The following is a 20461-nucleotide window of genomic DNA, read 5'->3' as shown; positions in this document are numbered from 1 at the left end:
GATAGACCTGGATTCAAATCCCAAGGAACCACACCGTGGCCTTGGGAAATTCCTTTGAAAAAAAAAACATTTTATTTATTTATTCATGAGAGAGAGAATGAGAAAGAGAGAGAGGCAGAGACACAGGCAGAGGGAGAAGCAGGCTCCACGCAGGGAGGCCGATGCAGGACTCGATCCCAGGACTCCAGGATCATGCCCTGGGCTGAAGGCAGGTGCTAAATGGCTGAACCACCCAGGCGTGGAAATTCCTTAACCAACATGATTCCCTGTTTTCTTGTTCACAAAATGGAAAACCTTTTGTATTCATGATTGTCTAGTCAGCAGAGAGAAACCATACCAGTTACTGAGCAGTGAGAATTTAATATAGAAAACTGTTTAACTAGGTATAGAGCTGTTAACTAGGTGACTGAAAGGTAAAATGAAAGCACTATGAAATCATAGCAGTTGCAGCTTCAGGAAGCATCTACCTCGTCTAGAGGTGTGGGAAAGAGGAAGAGGTTATAGAGGCAGGACCAAGACTCCTGAGGATGGGGTGCCAGGGGGCTGGGGCCAGTGTCTCTGAGAAGATGCAATGAGGCTGCTCCTGCAAGTGACCTGGGTTCAGACCCCTCCAGGAAAGAACCACCTCTGCCGAGATAAACGGGCATTGCTGATGTGCTGCTCACGGAACAGGAAGCAGATAATAGCCCCCAGGAAGGAGCAAGTGCCTTCTCCCCCTGCAGCCTTCTAGTGTCTCTCTGGTTTCCCTGTTGGCAGAGCCCAACAAGGAGTAGCTGGCAAAGCAGAAACACAGTCTGTAGAATCCCAGATAGACCCAGTGCCACAAAGCAGAGAATAGAACAGCAGATTTGGGACTGAGAGACCAAAACCTGTAGCTGACACAAATACCAGGTATTGAGCACTCACTCCATGCCAGGTCAAGGGCTTTATATGCATTATCTTATTTGTCTTAAAAACTTCATGAAGTGTCCTCATTTGACAGATGAAGAAGGAAGGAAGCCAGATTTATCTGACTTCTCGACTCCCTTGCTGTGTGTAACAAGGAGTTGTCTGCATCCTGTCTCCGTAAACAGATGTTGTCCTTTCCACCTTCACCCTCCTTCTCTGTTCTAACATATTCGACATTCTCAGAGCTTGGTGGTTCCCAGAGAGGGGTGAGGGCAATGGAGAGTCAGGCAAATTTATAGCAGAGCTGAAGGAAGGCAGTAGACCCATTTTGTGATTCAGAATGTGGCCCATAATAGCCCATCATGTGGCCCTGACAACAGCCAGATGGGAAAAAAGAGCACAAGAGTTTCAACGGAATTCACCTTACAGGGCAGGGAAGAAGACTGAACTGTGCGAACAGCTGAGGTACCATCAGTTCACTGGGGAGCATCGGTGCTAGTCACGGACGCCTTGGCAACTGGCATGACCCAAGAGAGCTGCCAGGGTGGAGGGTACGTACGAAGGGCTGAAAAGCCGGGGTGGAGCTTCTGAGAGAATCTTGAAAGGAAGAAGCATCCTTCTTTGTGTCTTGAGCTGTTACTAGAGCCTGACAGGGCAGAGGGGTGAGAGCCATCTCTGGCCCCAGGACTGAGCAAAAATTCCAGGGTTAACGAGTTTAAAGGATCTTTGAACACCTTCCTGATCTTTCAAGGTTTCGGTGAGGAGAGCAAAGACTTTCACAACAGCAAGAGCATGTCATGAAGCAACCAGCTGCCACGTCACCTCAGACAGCACCAGTAAAAGAATAAATCTATAGAGAGGACTGTTGAGGTCAGAGCCACACGGCTGAGTGAATAACATATGCCATGTGCCTTGGGCCAAGTTCCCTGGAAACAGATTGACATGAGACTTGCTTGGAGGTGGTTCACTGAGGGCTGTAGTCAGAGACAGCCCTATAAAGAAGTAAGGAAAGCAAGACTGGGCAGAGGGGGAGATTGAAGTGCCAGGCAGGTGTGACAGAGGCCTAGCTGATTTCACCTTCAGTGGGAACTGGGATAGACCTTCAGGGTGGTCCCCCCCAAGTGGAGACTGATCTTTTGACTCCCTCACGGACCAGCCACTCGGCACAGTGCTTGGAGAGGGGGTATAAATCTTGTCCTGTGGGAAGTCCTTAGATGGATGCCAACTGTGACCACCCAACCCTTATTTGTTAAGTAAGAGGGACTGGATGGCAGAAATGGCAGTGAAAGGTACTGCCCTCATGCAGAGTCCCTGCTGGAGACATGGGAATAGACACCATTCTTTAAAAGGTTAGGTTTTTTTTCAGCAGCATGGGCAGCGGCCGCTATCTCTGGAAGGCACTGCAGCAACAGCATTGTTGTGCCTTGAGCACCTTGGCCTTGGCAGCCACAGAAATATCCCAGGAGGCCGCAGCAAAGGAGGAAGAGGCTAAAGGTCCTGAGAGCTACCCAAAAGAAATGTTTCATAAGTACACATGAGACTCCTCACTAAAGTCTCCAGGGACTCCCAAAATAATTGGGAGGAAGCTAATGTTTCCTCTCATAATTTGGGAGGGGCTGGTATTCTCACATAGCAGGTGAAGGTAAAACCAGACAAGTTCTAGTTTATATGCTCCTGTGACTCTGTCCTTCCTGTCTGTCTACCAGCACTATCACCATCCTATGTGGCCTAAGGCATTATGGGTTATTTACAGGTAACTGATACTGTTTTGTCACTCACTCTTCATTCCCTCTACTAGAAACTATAGCATAATTCCTTCCAGGGGGATTACCAACTCTTCTTTCAGTTCATAAAATGATGGTGGGGTTGATTGTACCATTGGTTGAGGCGCAGCATGTGATTCATCCTAGCCAGTCAGAAAGACTATGACTTTGGTTTGATTTATTTATTTGAGAGAGGGCACGCATGGCAGGGAGGGATAAAGGGGAGGGAGAAGCAGACTCCGTGCTGAGCAGGGTACTGAAAGTGGGACTCAACCCCAGGACCCTGAGATCCTACCCTGAGCTGAAGGCAGATGCTTAACCAACCGTACCACCCAGGTGTCCCATTCAAGCATACTTTCAGATAATTATTTGATCCTGCAAACATTTTCTGTTTCCATCTATCGATGTCATTTTATTCTACTATTGATCAGATTTTCAATTCCATATAGCTCTTCATTTTCATGAAAAGAAAAAAAGTGACTGTAAGAAACAAATTCAGTTGGTCGATAAGAATTTACTAAATACATAGACAGTCTTCTATCACCCCCCACCTGACTTCATTTCCTTAGCTTCTGTGTCCCTGGCTCTCCAGAGCTGCCCACTGAGCTCCCCACCTGAGAGCAGAGTTATGTCACAAAAGCAGTAGTCACGAAAATCAGAGCTGGGTACAAATAGTATTTAAACAGCCTTGCATTGCCCATTCCCAAGCTTGAGTCACTCTCCTAGCCTAGGAGGCCCAGTTCTGAGTGATGCCCAGAGATGTTCAGATAGACGGACAAGACTGACTGGCAAACAGATGTGTTGGTCCTTTCCATTGTCCATCCCAAATTCCCCAAAGCCTCACCCTGTCTACCAACTGAGATGCCAGTGTCTCTTATTGGAAGACCTGGGGACAGACTCTTGCTCCCTTCATTCATTCATTTGTGCAGCCAACACTTGTGATGCACCTACTATATGCCAGGGGCTAGACTAGACTCTGAAGATACCAAGCCCACAAATAGACAGCTCCTATGCTCAACGGCTTTATGGTCTGTGGAAAGAGAGACATACCCATAAGAACAAGGTTTCTAAAGATTTTAGGTGCTGTGATAGTGCGTGCAGAGTACAGTGGAGGAAAATCATTGAGGAGCCAGTTCCACTTGGGGCAGGGGATCCGGAAAAACTCATACCTTATTGGTACTTAAAGTGAGTCTTGAATGAGAAGAAGGTGTTTGTCAGTAGAGGGGATGGGACAAGCTTGCCACTTGAGCTGTATATATCTCAGAAAAATTGACTCCAACTGGTTTAAGCAAGAAGGGAACTTATTGGGGAATTGAATAAGAAAACAAAAAGCCCAAGGATAGACTTGTCAGGCATGGCTGGATTCAGAGCCCAAAAGCTGTCTTCAGGACTTGATTTCTCTCCGTCTCTCATCTGATTTCCTCTGAGATGGCTCCAACAGTATCAAGATGGTGACAGCAGATCCAACCCTACATTCTCTCAGATTTTAGCTTCAGAGCAAAAAGTACAACTGGCATGCCACTCTTAGAAATGTCTCATTCTCTGGAAATGTTTCACGGCGTCCCATTGGCTCTGCAGAGGAAGCAGTCATATGCCCACGCCTGAAGAAATCACTGTGGCCAAGGGAGTGTGACGCTCTGGTTAACTGGCCTGAGTCACTGCTCTCTCTAGAGAGCCAGGGTGGATCTGTCTTCATCAGGACAACTTGGACTGAGAGTGGAGAAGGACAATCCAAGCACTATTAACAAAGAAAGGGGAGTTGGGGCGCTTGGGTGGCTCAGTGGTTGAGCGTCTGCCTTTGGCTCAGGTCACGATCCCAGGGTCCTGGAATCCAGTCCCACATCAGGCTCCATACAGGGAGCCTACTTCTCCCTCTATGTCTCTGCCTTTCTCTCTGTGTCTCTCATGAATAAATAAATAAAATCTTAAAAAAAATAAATAAATAAAGGGGAGTTAACAACAAACATCCATTTCAGTGCAAGTCCTATTGACCTCTGTCATGATGTCACTGTGACCAGGAATCTAGACCTGAGAAGTTCAACATCACAGAGCCCCTGGCAACCAGGACTAAGATTGTCCACAAGGACCAATTTCTGTTCCTTTCAGATGGAGCAGTCACCTTCTTTTTTTTTTTTTTTGAGATTTTGATTTTATTTATTTATTCATGAGAGACACAGAGAGAAAGGCAGAGACATAGGCAGAGGGAGAAGCAGGCTTCCTGTAGGGACCCCAATGTGGGACTCAATCCCAGGACCCCAGGATCATGCCCTGAGCTGAAGGCAGATGCTCAATCACTGAGCCACCCAGGCATCCCAAGCAGTCATCTTAATGGAGTCCACACTTCAGGGAAATGTTTTCTCTTCATTCCCACTGGAGAGCCCTGGCCTCTGAGGGGAGCCAGTGAGTAGCTGCAGTCTGGAGAGGCTTCTGGAGTCTCAGGAGAGGCCTGGCTGAGCCACTAGACAGGACATCATCTTTTCCTTCTCTCTTCTGCTCCACTACCAACTCCTCCTATTTCTGTCCCTGTGTCTACCAAGGCCAGGGCACAGGTAGTGAACCTCAGTTTTCCATTTTTTATTATATGTTATTGGAATATCGTAGCAGGAGTAGCTAGAGGCTTCATTTCCCAGGAGTTGGATTTCAAGTTTGTGCAGTGATCTCACTCCCTTATTTTGGAATCTATTGCTACTTGCTTGTTGCATGTTCTCCTCAGAGCTAGAGATATTCTTATTCTTGATACTGTTTCTTCCTTTTCTGGAACTTTCTGACTTATGTAGTTTCCTATATCCCCATAGCCCTTCTTGTACAGATAAGGAGGAAATCATATATATTTTATATATATGTATAGTTTACATAACTATATATATGTAAATATATACGTATATAAAGTATATAATTTTTAGGCAGATTTGTATTTTAAATTTTTTCTTTGTTAAGATATAAATTACATGCAATAAAATGTACCCATTTTAGGTGTACAGTTCAGTGGGTTTTGACTAAAGCATACATCCATGTAATTACCACCACTATTAAGGTATAGAACATTTCCGTCACCCCTCAAAATTCCCTGCTCTTTTCCAATCTATACTCACCCACTACCCACCCCCATTTCTGGCCCCAGACAACCATAATATGCTTTCTGCCACTCTAGATTAGCTTTGCCTACTGTAAAATTCCAAATAAATGGAATAAATAAATGTGTACTCTTTTAGGTCTGGGCTTTTTTTTTATGGTTTGTTTGTTTGTTTGTTTGTTTTGCTCAGCCTAATGTTTTTCAGATTTATTCATGTTCTGGCATATATCAGAAGTTTGTCCCTTTCTGTGGCTGAGTCATTTTCCATTGTATACATATACCATAGTTTGTTTATCTGCTCTCCTATTGCTGAACACCTGGCCTATTTTAGCTTTGAGTTATTATGAATAAAGCTACAATAAGCATTCATGTATAAGTCTTTTTGTGGACATATATCTTTATTTCTCTTGGGCGAATACCTGGGAGTGGGATTGCTGGGTCAAAAGTGTATGTTTAATTTTATGGAAACCAGGCAGATTGATATTTAACAGAATAGAATACTCACATATTAATACTGCAGGCCTTGGTTTCCTCATTAGCAAAACGGGAATATCTACCCTGTCTAATTCTTAACACTATTGCAATATTCAGAATGGGTAACACAAGTATGCATCATGAAGTGCTAAACTGTGCAGTGTGGAGAAAGGGCTATAGGGATCCTGAGGGAAAGGAGACAACCCTTACTTGTCTCCCTCACTGTTTTTCCTCCAGAGAGGACTGAATGGAGAAGGAACTCGTCCTTGGATGCTCAATTAAATCTGCTTAACAGATGGATGGATGGATGGATGGATGGATGGATGGATGGATGGATACATGGATGGATAGGTGATAGAGCCTCAAGGAATAAATAATGACTTAAAGAAAATAGGGCAAGGGACACTTGGGTGGCTCAGCGGTTGAGCATCTGCCTTCGGCTCAGGACATGACCCCAGAGTTCCGGGATGGGTTCCCGCATCGGGCTCCTGCATGGAGCCTGCTTCTCCCTCTACCTGTGTCTCTGCCTCTCTCTCTGTGTCTCTCATGAATAAATAAATAAAATCTTAAAAAAAAAAGATCCCTAACAATTTTATGATATGTACTGTCTTGTTTAGGTGCTCAACTGAGGAAAGAGTGGTAAGTGGCCAGCATGGTCCTCCAAGAAAGATGACACTTCTATCAAAGAAAAAGAGTCATCTTGGCTCTTGTTTCAAATTATGCTATACCCAGCTCTAGTCTTTCCTAGTAATATCTCTACTTTCTACTAAAAGGAAAATATAAGCAATGTAAGTACTATAAAAGAAAGAAATGCACACATTTATGAATGTTTACTCTTGTGTGATAGAAGTCTCAGATGGTATTAAAGTTTTTCTTCCCTAAAATTCTCTGGCTGCCCGAGCTCCTCCTTTCTGAGGCAACTTCATGCCTTGCTCTGGGTCAGGGAGGAGATAAGAATGCCCTTTGCTGATGCTGGAGACTGCGGAGGCCTTTGCAAACTAGAAGTCAAGCTTTCTCACCTTAGAGTCTTTGTGCTTCTGTTCCTTCATTTGAAGTGCCCTTTTGCCTTTCTCAAGGCTTGTTCTTTCTTATTATTCAGTTCTCAGATTAGCTACTACCACACTGAACATTGTCTGCTCACCCAGGCCCCTATCATAGCACACTGTTTTAATTCTCTCTCTCTCTTTTTTTTTTTTTTTTTTAAAGATTCTATTTCTTTATTCATGAGAGACACAGAGAGAGAGGCAGAGACACAGGTCGAGGGAGAAGCAGGCTCCCTATGGGGAGCCTGATGTGGGACTCGATCCCAGGACCCCAGGATCATACCCTGGCCTGAAGGCAGGTGCCAAACCACTGAGCCACCCAGGGATCCCCCCACTGCTTTAATTCTTAATAGAGATTTTATCACTCCTGGTATTTTTCATGTGTTTGTTTGCTTGCTTACTGTTCATCTTCCTCACTGAAATAGATGCTCTACAAAAACAAGGATTTTTTGTTGTGTTTACCATATGCTCAATTCCTAGTTACTGGTACATAGTAGGAGCTCAACAAGTATTTGATGAATGAATGAATGAGATCACGCCTTGGAGAAGGGAAGTGATGATTTGCGAATTGCTAGAGTATTTACCCAAAATAAACTGAGAAGAATCTGGAAGTGATTGAGTTTAGAGTCAAGAGGCAAGATGAGGCTTTCTGCCATATAAAGCTTGAGAGATGGCTTAATTTCAGTGATAGACTAATAAAGGAAGTTCCATTTTTGTGACACCTAGATCTATCTCTGTCGGATTAATATGTGCTGCACAACTGATAAAATGAATGAATGTTCTTATTCATATAAAGACTACTCAGGGGGCAGCCCTGGTGGCTCAATGGTTTAGCGCCTGCCTTCAGCCCAGGGTGTGATCCTGGAGACCCCGGATCGAGTCCCATGTTGGGCTCCCTGCATGGAGCCTGCTTCTCCCTCTGCCTGTGTCTCTGCCTCTCTCTCTCTGTCTCTCATGAATGAATAAATAAAATTTTAAAAAATTTTTTTTAATTTTAAAAAAAAGACTACTCAGGGACGCCTGGGTGGCTCAGGGGTTAAGCATCTGCCTTCGACCCAGGGTGTGATCCTGGAGGCCCAGGATCGAGTCCCACATCAGTCTCCCTGCATGGAGCCTGCTTCTCCCTCTGCCTGTGTCTCTGCCTCTTTCTCTTTGTCTCTCCTGAATAAATAAATAAAACCTTAAGAAAAAAAAAAAAAGGGAACTTCACAGAGTGAAAATATGTTAATGAATCTCCAGCACTGACTGTGGAAGACGTGTGCATACACAGATCCAGGGGCACATTCACACATGCATCTGCATCTACATACACGTAAGTGAGAATGCGCAGGAAATCATATGTATATTACACGTTTATCATGTTTATATACCTATTACCTTCCTCAGAATTCTCAATATAGACAAATAATACCTAAGCATACCACAAAGGTAAAAGGAAGATGAAACAAGCAAAAAAATCTCTAGATGCTGCCAATGGAAACATTACCAATTGAGAAAACAGAGACAACTGCCAACTCCAGGCTATGCTTCTCTTGCCACAACTTCCCATTTGTGTAATCAGCCCTGCCCAGTCGGCCGGAATACTCCTGTCATTATTGCCTGGCAAATATCCCTCCCTTAAGAAGCAGCAATTTCAATGTTCCTCAGAACAGACTCTGGACTCCATCAAGAGATGTAATCCTATTAAATTCCATCAATGAGTTTCATGTTAATTTTTAAAATTAATAACCTTTTAATACCGACAATAAACATATGTTGATGTTCGAGTATTTTGGCTTCATTGAGAATTTACTGAAAGTGATGTTTCTCCACATATGCTTTCTTTTGCAATCATCTTAATAGAAAAATGTGTATTTGGAGTTCTGTTTGTTTCTTAGGAAAGTATGTTTTTGTTGGGGTTATTTCAAATGCACTTAGAGGACTGTGAAATGTTTTTAAAATTCTAAGGGCAAAGGGCTCAGAGTTTATACTTGAAACTAGTTTTATTAATACCAGGGATATGACTCTGTTCATAGCCATCATTTTATATACATATATTTTTTTGTTCATTTATTTGTATAGATTTTATTTGATAATATTTTATTCTTTATATAAATGTATATTTATGTATAAATTACACACATAATTTATAATGTAAATAGGTTATTTGTGAATTATAATGTAAGTGATTTATTTGCATTGTAAATTATATCTATAAACAACGTATAGAGGTGCCTGGGTGGCTCAGCAGTTGAGTGTCTGCCTTTCGCTCAGGGTGTGATCCTGGGTCTGGGGATTGAATCCCACATCGGGCTCCCAGCATGGAGCCTGCTTCTCCCTCTGCCTATGTCTCTGCCTCTCTCTCTCTGTGTCTCTCATGAATAAATAAGTGAAACCTTTTTTAAAAAATGTATAAATTACATACATAAATGCTCTCTATATTAGTGTTTATATAAAATTTTATCTATATATTTACAAAATTATACAAATAAATCTTTTACAGAAGATCTTAAATTTAATTTAATTTTAGTTCTTCAATCCTTCGATTCTTAAATTCTTTAGAGAATTCTTAGAACTGCAAAGGTATTCTTTTGTGAATTTTGCAGTCAGTTTTCTTTTAAGCTCAGAACTTACTGGCTCTTACTGGCTCAGTCTCATAGTTCTAGTGCCTTTGCATATAATATTTATCTGAGCAATGCCTTTTAGGTAGCTATCTTATTCTTCAAAAACAATAACCCTTAAGCAATCTTGCAACTCGTGATAAACCAGGCTCAAACTGGAAATACAAACTGTTTTATTCCAGATGTTTAATGAACAACAAATGTGAATCTATTCCTTGAGGAAGAAACAAGGGATACTTGAATTGAGGTAGACTTATCAGCTCTATCTGCAATTTGAATTGGTTTCTCCAAACAGCACTTTAGAAGACCAATGACTAAACAGGAATTTACTTCTGAATGAACTTTAAAAGGGAAAAAGATTTGCTTCTCACTCCTCTCAAGAAGTCATTCTTAAGTCGGTTGTGATTTCAGTAATGTTGACATTATAAAATCATTATCATTGACCTTCTTTATTGATGACTTTCCCCAAAGCAAAGAAGGACATGGAATTAAAGTACACTCTTCAAATCCCTAGATATAATGTTATCGTAGAAGAGACACATTGGAAAGCAAGGGGAACTTAAGTGGCACTAGGGTTGTCTTTGGGTGGCAAAGTCAATGGTATTTTTTTCTTGTTCCTTTCTTACATTTTTCTAGATTTTATATAATGAACATATATTTCCTTTATATTAAGGGAAATCTTTACTTAAAAAGAAAAAAAGATTGTGATAAAAAATGGAAACACAGCTTGAGCGAGAGAGCTTCAGTTTTCACTCCTTGGGGTGGTTAGGGTTAAGAGTGCTGATGCCAAACTCTTGCTTCAAGCTCTGAGAATCTGTGAGGAGGGCACAGGGACCTTAGAGTCACCCTGGGGGAAAAAAGATCTGAGCTAATACCCTCTGGCACTTGGGCATTTTTTGTTTCAGACTTCTGGCTCTTTGTTAGCAGGCAGTCGTAGTAATATTCCTTTTATATTTGGGGTTCCAGCACTTCCCTGGGTCACCATATTGCATTGTTTGCTTGCAGACAACTAATAATTGGACAAATAATTGTAGTAATATTCAGTCCGGGTGAGGTAGCCAGATGAGTTAGCTACAAAAGAACCCAAATGGCTATCTGGATCAATATATTGGATAAGGTTATTTAAATAAGGGAAGTGTACCTAACAAAAAGATATTTCTTACTGACAGTTAACACTAATCATTCCTACAGGCAAAGGTTCTTCCTCAAATGTCAACATAATAAAGTGATTCCAAGGTGTTTTGGTTTGGTTTGGTGTTGTCGATTATATTCCTTACTTCATGATCTCCATTACCATCAATGGCCCACACACTGAAGATTTTTTAGGACCAAGTTAGTTTTGTGTTTTGTTTTGTTTTGTTTGTTTTTAATTAAAACTTGTCTTTATATCTTCTCTCATGCCCAAGTCTCTGTATTACATAGTAGAATCCTGGGTTCTCAAAAGAGTCTTTTTCAAATTCATAAAGATCAATCCCATGTGGAAGGTGTGTGGCCTATTGCTCTGAAGCATCCACCTCAGGCTTGCTCCTCTTTCCCTAGGAAATTATTAGCTTACACACTGCTTTCAGAGCAAAAACAAAAAGGGGCAGAGCCTTTTCTCCAATGCATTCAATAGGGAAGTCCTGGGAGAGCCCTCTTATTGAACAGTCTTTGGTTATATGTTCCATCCAGGGTCTAGAGGAGCAATGAATGAAATTAGTGATCCTGGGGGAATAAACAGCATAACTCTATCTGCCACACCCAATGTCTCCACGTGCATGAAGTGTTGTTCATGGATCTCAAGAGAGGCTCTGATGGATTGGCATGCAGTATTATCAAAAGCGTGAGCTTTCTAGGCAGACTAGGTTCAAATCTCAGTATTTCATTCACACACTGAAGGTTTTAGGTTAGCTGTTAACCTCTATCAATCTCAGAATCTTCACCTGTAACATGGTGATAATCACTCTTACCTCATAGGGTTATTGAGAGAGTTAAATGAAACCTTATTAGAAAGCACTTATCACTGTTCCTGGTGTATAGTAAGTACTCAGTAAAAGTTAGAGGTGATGATGATGATTCATTATGAAATGGCTCCATCGGATAAAGTTTCATTCCAAATCAACACAGAGCAGCTGATTCCTTTGTCCAGCATCGACAGATGAATGGAGCTGGTTCCATTCAACATACATTACATTACCATAGCACACTTCTAGATAAAGACCCCTTTGAGGGCAGTTCTCCTCAGCAAGGGCATGCGAGGAGATAGGCTAATTGAACTTTGTGGATCTCTGTAATGGGCATTAATCATATTTGTGCCAGCCCATTATTTTCTGAGTAGTCTTCTAATATTTGGGGAAATTTCTACAGTAGATGGCCCTTTCTCCCACAAACAGTTGAACTTCTAACCTCTCTTGCAGCTGAAACACACTCGTGTGACAAAGACATTACCAATCATATACACTTGCGTGAGACTTTGGATTTAAGACATTAACATGAGGAAAGAGGGTCAGTGATGAGCTTTTCTTCTGTAGCTGAACTATCTAGCCTTTGGGGGTAGAGGTGTGCAAGTTTTAGTTTCTCAGGGCAGAAATGGATCTGATGTGCTCCTAGTCATCACAATTGCAGTAAGTTGGAGTATGTCCATTATTGCTTAGTCTTGTTAACAGCAATGACAGCTAATTTCTCACTGGGCCATTTCAGAAGCCAGGCTTTGGCCATTAGCCTTGACATAGTTTCTTCAGTTCTCTTAATGATTATGTGAACTACCTTCTATTTTAAAAATGGATCCCTTCTTTTATGGCCTGTATTAACCAGAATGGACTTAGTTGTTCATAGCTAAAAAGCCTAACCAACACAATTCCCCTACGATGATTTATTCTTAGGAGGAAGTAGGAGAAGTATACTTCCCAACGTATGCTTACAAACATTAAAAAAAAAAAAAGTAATTGAACTCACATTTAATTCTAAAAATGCTTGTTGGGGCACCTGGGTGGCTCAGTCAGTTGAGTGTGACTTCAGCCGTTAGCTCAGGTCATGATCTCAGGGTCCTGGGATCAAGCCCCACATCAGGGGCTTGCTTCTCCCTCTCCCTCTGCCTCTCCTTCCCACATGTGCACGCTTTCTCTCTCTCAAATAAATAAATAAAATCTTAAAAAAAAAAAAAGACTTGTTCATGAGAATATTTACTAATGAGTATGCACAAGAATTCAAAGATAGGGATCCCTGGGTGGCGCAGCGGTTTGGCGCCTGCCTTTGGCCCAGGGCGTGATCCTGGAGACCTGGGATCGATTCCCACGTTGGGCCCCGGTGCATGGAGCCTGCTTCTCCCTCTGCCTGTGTCTCTGCCTCATTCTCTCTCTCTCTCTGTGACTATCACAAATAAATTAAAAAAAAAAAAAAAAAAAAAAAAAAAAAAAGAATTCAAAGATAATGGGAAGTTCCTAAATGTTGACAGTATCGAAAAGGCTGAATTCAGAAGAGGCACTTCTATTACTAAAGTATTAATATCATAACTCTACACTACTATATTTTCCCAGTTAAGGAAAGTGGGGGAAATTCCAGTTTGGTAGTTTTGCAGAATTACAGATATTTTGGAAATACCATGGACATTGTATTGTCACTAGGGCTGTATAAAAGAGTTTCCACACTAATTGCTTTCCAAATACTTTTCATTCCTTTTATACATTTGTAGCACTTATAAATCTAGAGCCCCATGTGGTGCCGCTGGAGAACTGTCACTTTCAAGAAAGCACAGACCACACCTAAATTCCAGATATGACTCTTGCCTCAAGAAACAATGAGAGTGATTCAAGCATACAGTCCAGCTCCTCATTATCTCTTCTCTCACTCTCTCCCCTTTAATCTGAGGCACTGCCCTGGATTGTTGCTCACATACCTTTCAAGATAATTGTAGATTAATACATATCTGAGATTAATTGTTCTAGAAAAGGCCACTTAAAATTTACCTAACACAGGCTCCACATTTTCAGAGTGGATATTCAAAAAAAAAGGTTCAGGATTGTATCTTCAAAAATGGAACCAGAAATTCAAAAAATAATTCTGTGTTTAACAAAATTTCATTTATATTTGCAACTATGTGCCAGTTCTCATAATGAACGAGTAATGAATCAAATGTAGATTTTTTTACCATAATTTTCCTGCAAGAATGCATTCTAGCAAATACAAACACCCTTTCCTTCACTCCTGACTTTCACAACACTATAATACAGAAAATTACTTTTGAAAAATTATAATGTTTCTTCATTTTTCTCGTGGACTCCTCTTTAATATTTTGGCATTAAAAATCATTCTTTTTTAAGGGAACTTTTGGTCAGCAAACTTCTTCTTCTTCTTTTTTTTTTAAGATTTATTTATTTATTTGAGAGAGAGAGAGCACACAGAGGGAGAGGGAGAAGCAGACTATCCACTGAGCAGGGAGCCAATGCAAGGCTTGATTCCCAGGACCCTGGGATCATGACCTGAGCCAAAGGTAGATACTCAACTAACTGAGCCACGCAGGTGCTCCCTGTTCAGTGAACTCCTTTGCTTCTTCCTTCAGTTGTTCATTGGAGTAACTCAACCAGGTCTTCATTCGTCGAAAAGCCCATCATCTACCCACTTCTTTCAACATCACTTGCAACCATGTTATAAATTCTGGATTTTTTTTTTAAGATTTTATTTATTTATTCATGAGAGACACGGAGAGAGACAGAGAGCCATAGACAGTGGAAGAAGCAGGCTACATGCATGGAGCCCGATGTGGGACTCGATCCCGGGACTCTGGGATCACGCCCTGAGTCAGAGGCAGACACTCAACCACTGAGCCACTCAGGTGTCCCAATTCTTGATCTTTTATATGATCAATACTGCATTATGGATCGAAAGTACATTATATTTATATTGCATTTTTGGACGTTTACAAAGTTGATGAATTGACCAGAGACTAACCAACAAAGATGTTGACATATTGGACCTAGCTAGATGCTACTATTATGCAGCAAGGAATGTTTGAGTGGGGACTAATTTTATAAGTGGTTGGTTCATTGGTGAATATTTCCATATTTCTATGACTTTGATTCTCTGTACAACCTAATTAACTGCAGAGATTGGGTAATACATACTTTGGATAATAAAGATCACTTCACCTACCACTCTGCTTTTCTTTCTAGAATCTATCATGGGGCTTTTGTCCTCTCTACCTCTTTAGTATGGCCTGGAGTTCTTTGGCTCCTTGCCTATTATGCCAATTCTGTATCACTAAAGTCTAGAAATCAGTCTTACAGAAATGGACCTTACACACACCTTCAAAGTCCACTTGGGTCTGTCTCAATTTTAACACATTAAGCTTCTCAGAACATTCAAGGTTTATAATTTTGGTCAGAATTGTAGTTCCAAGTCAAATATGTTTTTCTAAGAGCAAATAACATAGGTTTTAGCAAACTTTTAAAATCATAAGGTAACATCAATGTCTTCTTATGTGTCTCAACAACAACCATCAGTGTTGGAACCCTGACTCTTTAGTGAGGATATGAACATAATCATCATTTTATAAATTAAGAACAGAAAATACTGCTGTGTATTTATGTTCAAATAGTTTTCTATATACTGAGATATGTTTAATACCTTTTTGATTTTACATTTTGAAAACTTAGCTTAGTCCTAGGAATGAAGTCTTTTCTGGCTATGATGACTTCAAATCATTACCAGAGAGTGAATTGAGCAATATTTTCACTTTATAATTTAAAACTTTGACTTTTTAACAAAATATCATCTAAAACATTTATGCTGCTGGATAAGCATATTCTTGAAATGTGTGCAAAATAAACAACCATTTATTTTTCTCTTTGCTGTTTTAAAGCAATTTTTATTGGGTTGGGTGTAGGTTTCAGGATATAATGTAGTTTGCCAAATTCTGTAATCCTTTCTTTTTTCTTTTTTTTTTTAATGTCACACAGGGTGTGGTGCCTTTAGAGAATTTTTAAAAAGTTGTAGTTCCTGGTCTTTTTTTTCTTCATTTTTTCCAAAATAGTAAGATAACCTAAACCCCACAGGGAAATTCTGGTTCCTACTATTGGTTCCTGGGTTCCTCCACTATTAAAAGACAAATTATTCCCTGTAACTAAAAGACTGATTATTCCCTGTAGCTAGTTTTTACCTATATTCTTGCTAGACGTGTTTACATTCTTAACATTGTAAGCTCAGTATTAGAAATGAAATCTTAAGTACTATTTTAAGGTTTTATTTATTTATTTGCTTACTGCTTAGAAAGGTGAAGATAATTTAGAGGGAACAACACAGATAAGGCGTTTTAATCCGGCTATGCTCCTCTAGTGGTGTGGTGGTTGTTGACTATCTCAATGAATCCATTCTGTTCTTGTTTTTCTTTTATTAATCCCTGGTTATTGGGGAGGAATAAGAGGTTTAAAATTATTTTTCTCTAATTAAATAAAGCCTTGGCTTCACAAGGTTGGGATTGTTCTTCTTAGAAAAACAAATTCTCTGTGAATCTTATCTGGCCAACATCACAGAAAGGAATAGTTGGAAAAGATCTTTTGAGTGCAGAGAGATGCCAGCAAAGAAACACACCATTTTCAGAACAGGACACGGTGAGATCTGATGGTCTGGGGTCTGTCTTCATTATCTGCCGTAGTTCATGACAATCACGCACAAACCGCTCGGCTGAAAATGCAATCTTGCATCCCTGCACAGAAACGGTCTCCCTGTTCTCCTGCACCAGTAAAAACAGAGAAGAATGCAGGGGGAGGGTGTGTTTAAAGTAAAAAAGGATGGGGCGCCTGGGTAGCTCGGTTGGTTGAGCCTCTGCCTTTGGCTCAGGTCGTGATCCCGGGGTCCTGGTATCGAGCCCCATGCCTGGCTCCCTGCTCAGCAGACAGTCTGCTTCTCCCTCTCCCTCCGCCCCTCCCCATGCTTGTGCTCTCTCTCGGTCTCAATAAATAAATAAAATCTTCAAGGGGGATCCCTGAGTGGCTCAGCGGTTTGGCGCCTGCCTTTGGCCCAGGGCACGATCCTGGAGACCCGGGATCGAGTCTGCTTATCTCTCTGTCTCTCATGAATGAATGAATGCATAAATAACTTTGAAAAAAATAAAAAAAAAAATAAAGTAAAAAAGGAGAAGAGGAGTCAAAATACGATGGAATCCCCGTTCTGCTGTCCTTTTCTTGCCTCAGATCTGTGTTTGAAGGCGCCAGAAATAAAGAGGGAACCCGTTTTCCAGCAACCAGCAAGCGCTAACCAAAAAAAAAAAAAAAAAAAAATTTTTTTTAAGCAATTAGAGAAAACCAGTCCCCCAAGCAAGCCCGGACCCCCTCCCTGGGAGCCGTCGGCGGATCCCGAAGCCAGGGCCCGCTTGGGTACCACTCGCCGGGCCGGGGGCCGCCGTCGTCCTCCCCACAGGCCGAGGGCGGGATGCGCAGGGGCCGAGGGCCCGGGGTGCCGGGGAGGAGCCGCCCGCCCGCCCGGGAGAGGGGGCGGCTCCGGCCGCCGCAGAACAAACGGGACATTGAGCCGCGGCCTGCGGCTGCCAGAGCGGCTCCCCTGGGGAAAGTCAGCGTCGGGGCCGCCCGCTCCGCAATCGCCCTTAAAAGCGCCCCCACCGGCCTGCGGCGCACGCTCGGCTACCTGGGCCGCGCGCGGTGTGTGCGCGTGTGTGCGCGTGCGCGCGCCCGGGGCTGAGAGGCGCGGGGGGCGGGCGCGGGTTCCTGCTCGTGTGCCGGAGCGAGAGCCCGGGGTGCCGACCGGCGAGCGCGTCGACACCGGCCATGAGGGGCGCGGGCGCCTGGGCCGCGCTCGGCCTGCTGCTGGCGGCCGCCGCGCAGCGCTCGCCGCAGCAGCCCCCCGAGAGGTAACGCGACCCCCGCGACCCCTCCCCGCCTCCGCCCGCCGCGTCGGGGCGCCCGCTGCCCCGCTGCCCCCGCCCGGCCTGCCCGAGGGCCCGAGCTGCGGACTCGCTTCCTGCTGCGCCCCCCCCCGCCCCCGGGAGGTCGGCCCGCAGACGTAGAGCCCAAGGGAGACCCCGAGCGGTGGGGCGCGCGGGGAGCCGCTCCCCGAAAGTTCGCTCCCCGCCAGCCTCCGTCGGAGATGCCCGGCCCCGGGACCTGGGAGGGCCCCGCCCCGCGGCCGCCTGCGCCGTCGTCCCCAGCAGCCTCCCCCCCTCCCCGGGGCGCGGGACGCCCCGCCGACGGTCAGGGAGATTAAAACTTTTTATGTTAGTCAATTGCTTCTCTTTAAACTTATTCATGAGAGAGAGAGAGAGAGAGAGAGAGAGAGAGAGAGAGAGAGAGAGAGAGAGAGAGAGAGAGAGAGAGAGAGAGAGAGAGAGAGAGAAGCAGGCTCCATGCAGGAACCTGATGCGGGACTCGATCCCGGGTCTCCAGGATCCCGCCCCGGGCCGAAGGCGGCGCCAAACCGCTGAGCCACCCAGGCTGCCCTAATTGCTTGTCTTTAAAACCCTATACCTCACATAGCCTAGCTCTCACCTTCTCTCAGCCCCCCACCCCACCCCCCCAGTTATATTTTCCACTTCACCATTTTCCAATAAGCTCTTCCCACTATGTGGAGCGTTTCCTTGCTTGTGGATGGATGGAGAAATAGATGTGTTCTAAGACGGACATAGATGGCCAATGGACTGAAACTTTTTTTAGATTTATTTATTTATTTATTCATGATAGACCTAGAGAGAGAGAGAGAGAGAGAGAGAGAGGCAGAGACACAGGCAGAGGGAGAAGCAGGCTCCATGCAGGGAGCCCGACGTGGGACTCGATCCCGGGACCCCAGGATCGTGCCCCGGGTCAAAGGCAGGCGCCAAACCGCTGAGCCACCCAGGGACCCCCTGGACTGAATATTTTATGGGGCTGTAATTTAAATAGTCTAAGACCTAGCAGGTATTTCAAATCGCTTATCCAGTCCAAGCATTTATTTTTATTTATTTATTTATGTTAAAAATTTTTATTTATTTATTCATGAGACACAGAGAGAGAGAGAGAGAGAGGCAGAGACACAGGCAGAGGGAGAAGCAGGCTCCATGCAGGGAGAAGGCAGGCGCCAAACCACTGAGCCACCTAGGGAGCCCCCAGTCCAAGCATTTATTAATCAGTGTTAACTTTATCCATATTAAGAGGCTATGTCTTTCTGAGATTGACGTTAGGTTGTTAGACCTAGTTTCAAATTAAGTTTCCTTCTTTTATTTTCCCAGACCTGTTTTCACATGTGGCGGCATTCTTACTGGAGAGTCTGGATTTATTGGCAGCGAAGGTTTTCCTGGAGTGTACCCTCCAAATAGCAAATGTACTTGGAAAATCACAGTAAGCATATTTTTTTAAGGGTATTCTCCTGGAAATGGGTATTGGAAACAGTGGAAGGCTGCTGCATTTTTACTCTGGTGCCAGGATTTGGGTAGGGGGGCAAGTGCCTGAAACAGTGAAATGTTGGATTTACCTCAACTATTTGGGACATTTTTATTAATAGAACTAGTAGTGTCCTGCTTTAGTGAATAGAAAGGGTGCAAGATAACAGTTGAAGGGATACATTCTTAAAGCAGATGTGTTTCTGAAAACCCATCCTGACAGTTGAGTTTCATGGATTCAAAATTAAGGCTGTTTTCTTTTTTTTTTTTTTTAATTTTATCTATTTATTCATGAGAGACACAGAGAGAGAGGCAGAGACACAGGCAAAGGGAGAAGCAGGCTCCATGCAGGGAGCCCAATGTGGGACCCGATCCCAGGACCCCGGGATCATGCCCTGAGCCAAAGGCAGATGCTCAACCACTGAGCCACTCAGGCATCCCAAGGCTGTTTTCAAAGGCCTATTGTAATGACTTTTAGAATCTGTTCGTTACCTGTGCTCTGCATAAATGTCTCCCAGTGGGAAATAGAAGATCAAGGTAATACCCATTCCAGACTACTTTATGCCCACTGTAGATAAAAGACAAAAGAAAAAGAAAAAAAAATTCCACTTAATGTCCCTGACTTAAAATCACCACTAAAGGCACTCTAACAATAGAGAATAATAATAATTGGGGGGTAAGGAGGGAAAGCCAAAGTATCAAACAAAGCCTAATAAAATGCCCATGCTGGTTAATAATGGCATAGATGATGCTGAGTCAAGATAAATCAGATTTCCAGATAGCCATCTTTAAAAAGAAGTCTGGATTTAGAATCAGCTACATTGAATCGTCTTTCCAGTCAGTATGGTAGTGAGTCTTCATTTTTTCAGTGTTGGAAAGTTGTTTGGTAATTGAACACATTGGTGCACTGAGAGCTTCGTTCAGTCAGATTCTGCCACTGATTATAATTTTTTAAAGGAGCTACCTCTCACTGAGCACTTACTGTGTACTAGACACTGTACCAAGTAGTTAGCAAGCATAATCTCACTGACTCCTTGAAATCACTCTGAGAAAGTGACTATTATACCCCAACTTTATATATAAAACTGAGGCTGAGACCTAGAACAATTATGTCAGTTCACTTGATCAAACATTTGTTAAGTCCAGCTTTTGGCAGTGAGGCATTCCCATTGACAGGAAAACAGGAGAGGTCCTCGTCCTTAATATAAAACTTGACTCCTGTATGCACTGATACTTTCCTATCAAATATTGACTCTCTGATGAACTGGTACAGATTTCAT

General features: G+C 43.0%; 1 protein-coding gene and 1 long non-coding RNA gene across 3 annotated transcripts in view; one reads left to right on the top strand and one right to left on the bottom strand.

Annotated features, from left to right (window-relative positions):
- Positions 1 to 15698: 15698 nt before the first annotated feature.
- On the bottom strand, positions 15699 to 17600 carry LOC119865409. The gene is made up of 4 exons (XR_005376753.1): positions 17459 to 17600; positions 17003 to 17067; positions 16406 to 16547; positions 15699 to 16214 (listed from the first exon to the last, which is right to left on the bottom strand). It is a non-coding gene; the product is annotated as an uncharacterized LOC119865409 (long non-coding RNA).
- The window catches only part of PCOLCE2 (procollagen C-endopeptidase enhancer 2), a 62277-nt gene continuing 59366 nt past the window's right edge, over positions 17551 to 20461 (top strand). For both annotated transcript variants that reach the window (XR_005377108.1, XM_038571116.1), the window contains exons 1-2: positions 17551 to 17681; positions 19032 to 19140. Coding sequence is in view for 1 of the 2 variants with exons in the window: in XM_038571116.1 (XP_038427044.1) it covers positions 17599 to 17681; positions 19032 to 19140 (192 nt within the window). In the remaining variant the exon portion in view is untranslated. The remainder of the gene's footprint in view (positions 17682 to 19031; positions 19141 to 20461) is intronic.

The sequence above is a fragment of the Canis lupus genome, chromosome 23, assembly GCF_011100685.1.
Source record: "Canis lupus familiaris isolate Mischka breed German Shepherd chromosome 23, alternate assembly UU_Cfam_GSD_1.0, whole genome shotgun sequence".
NCBI lineage: Eukaryota > Metazoa > Chordata > Mammalia > Carnivora > Canidae > Canis > Canis lupus.
This window is presented reverse-complemented; position numbering and strand designations above follow the sequence as displayed.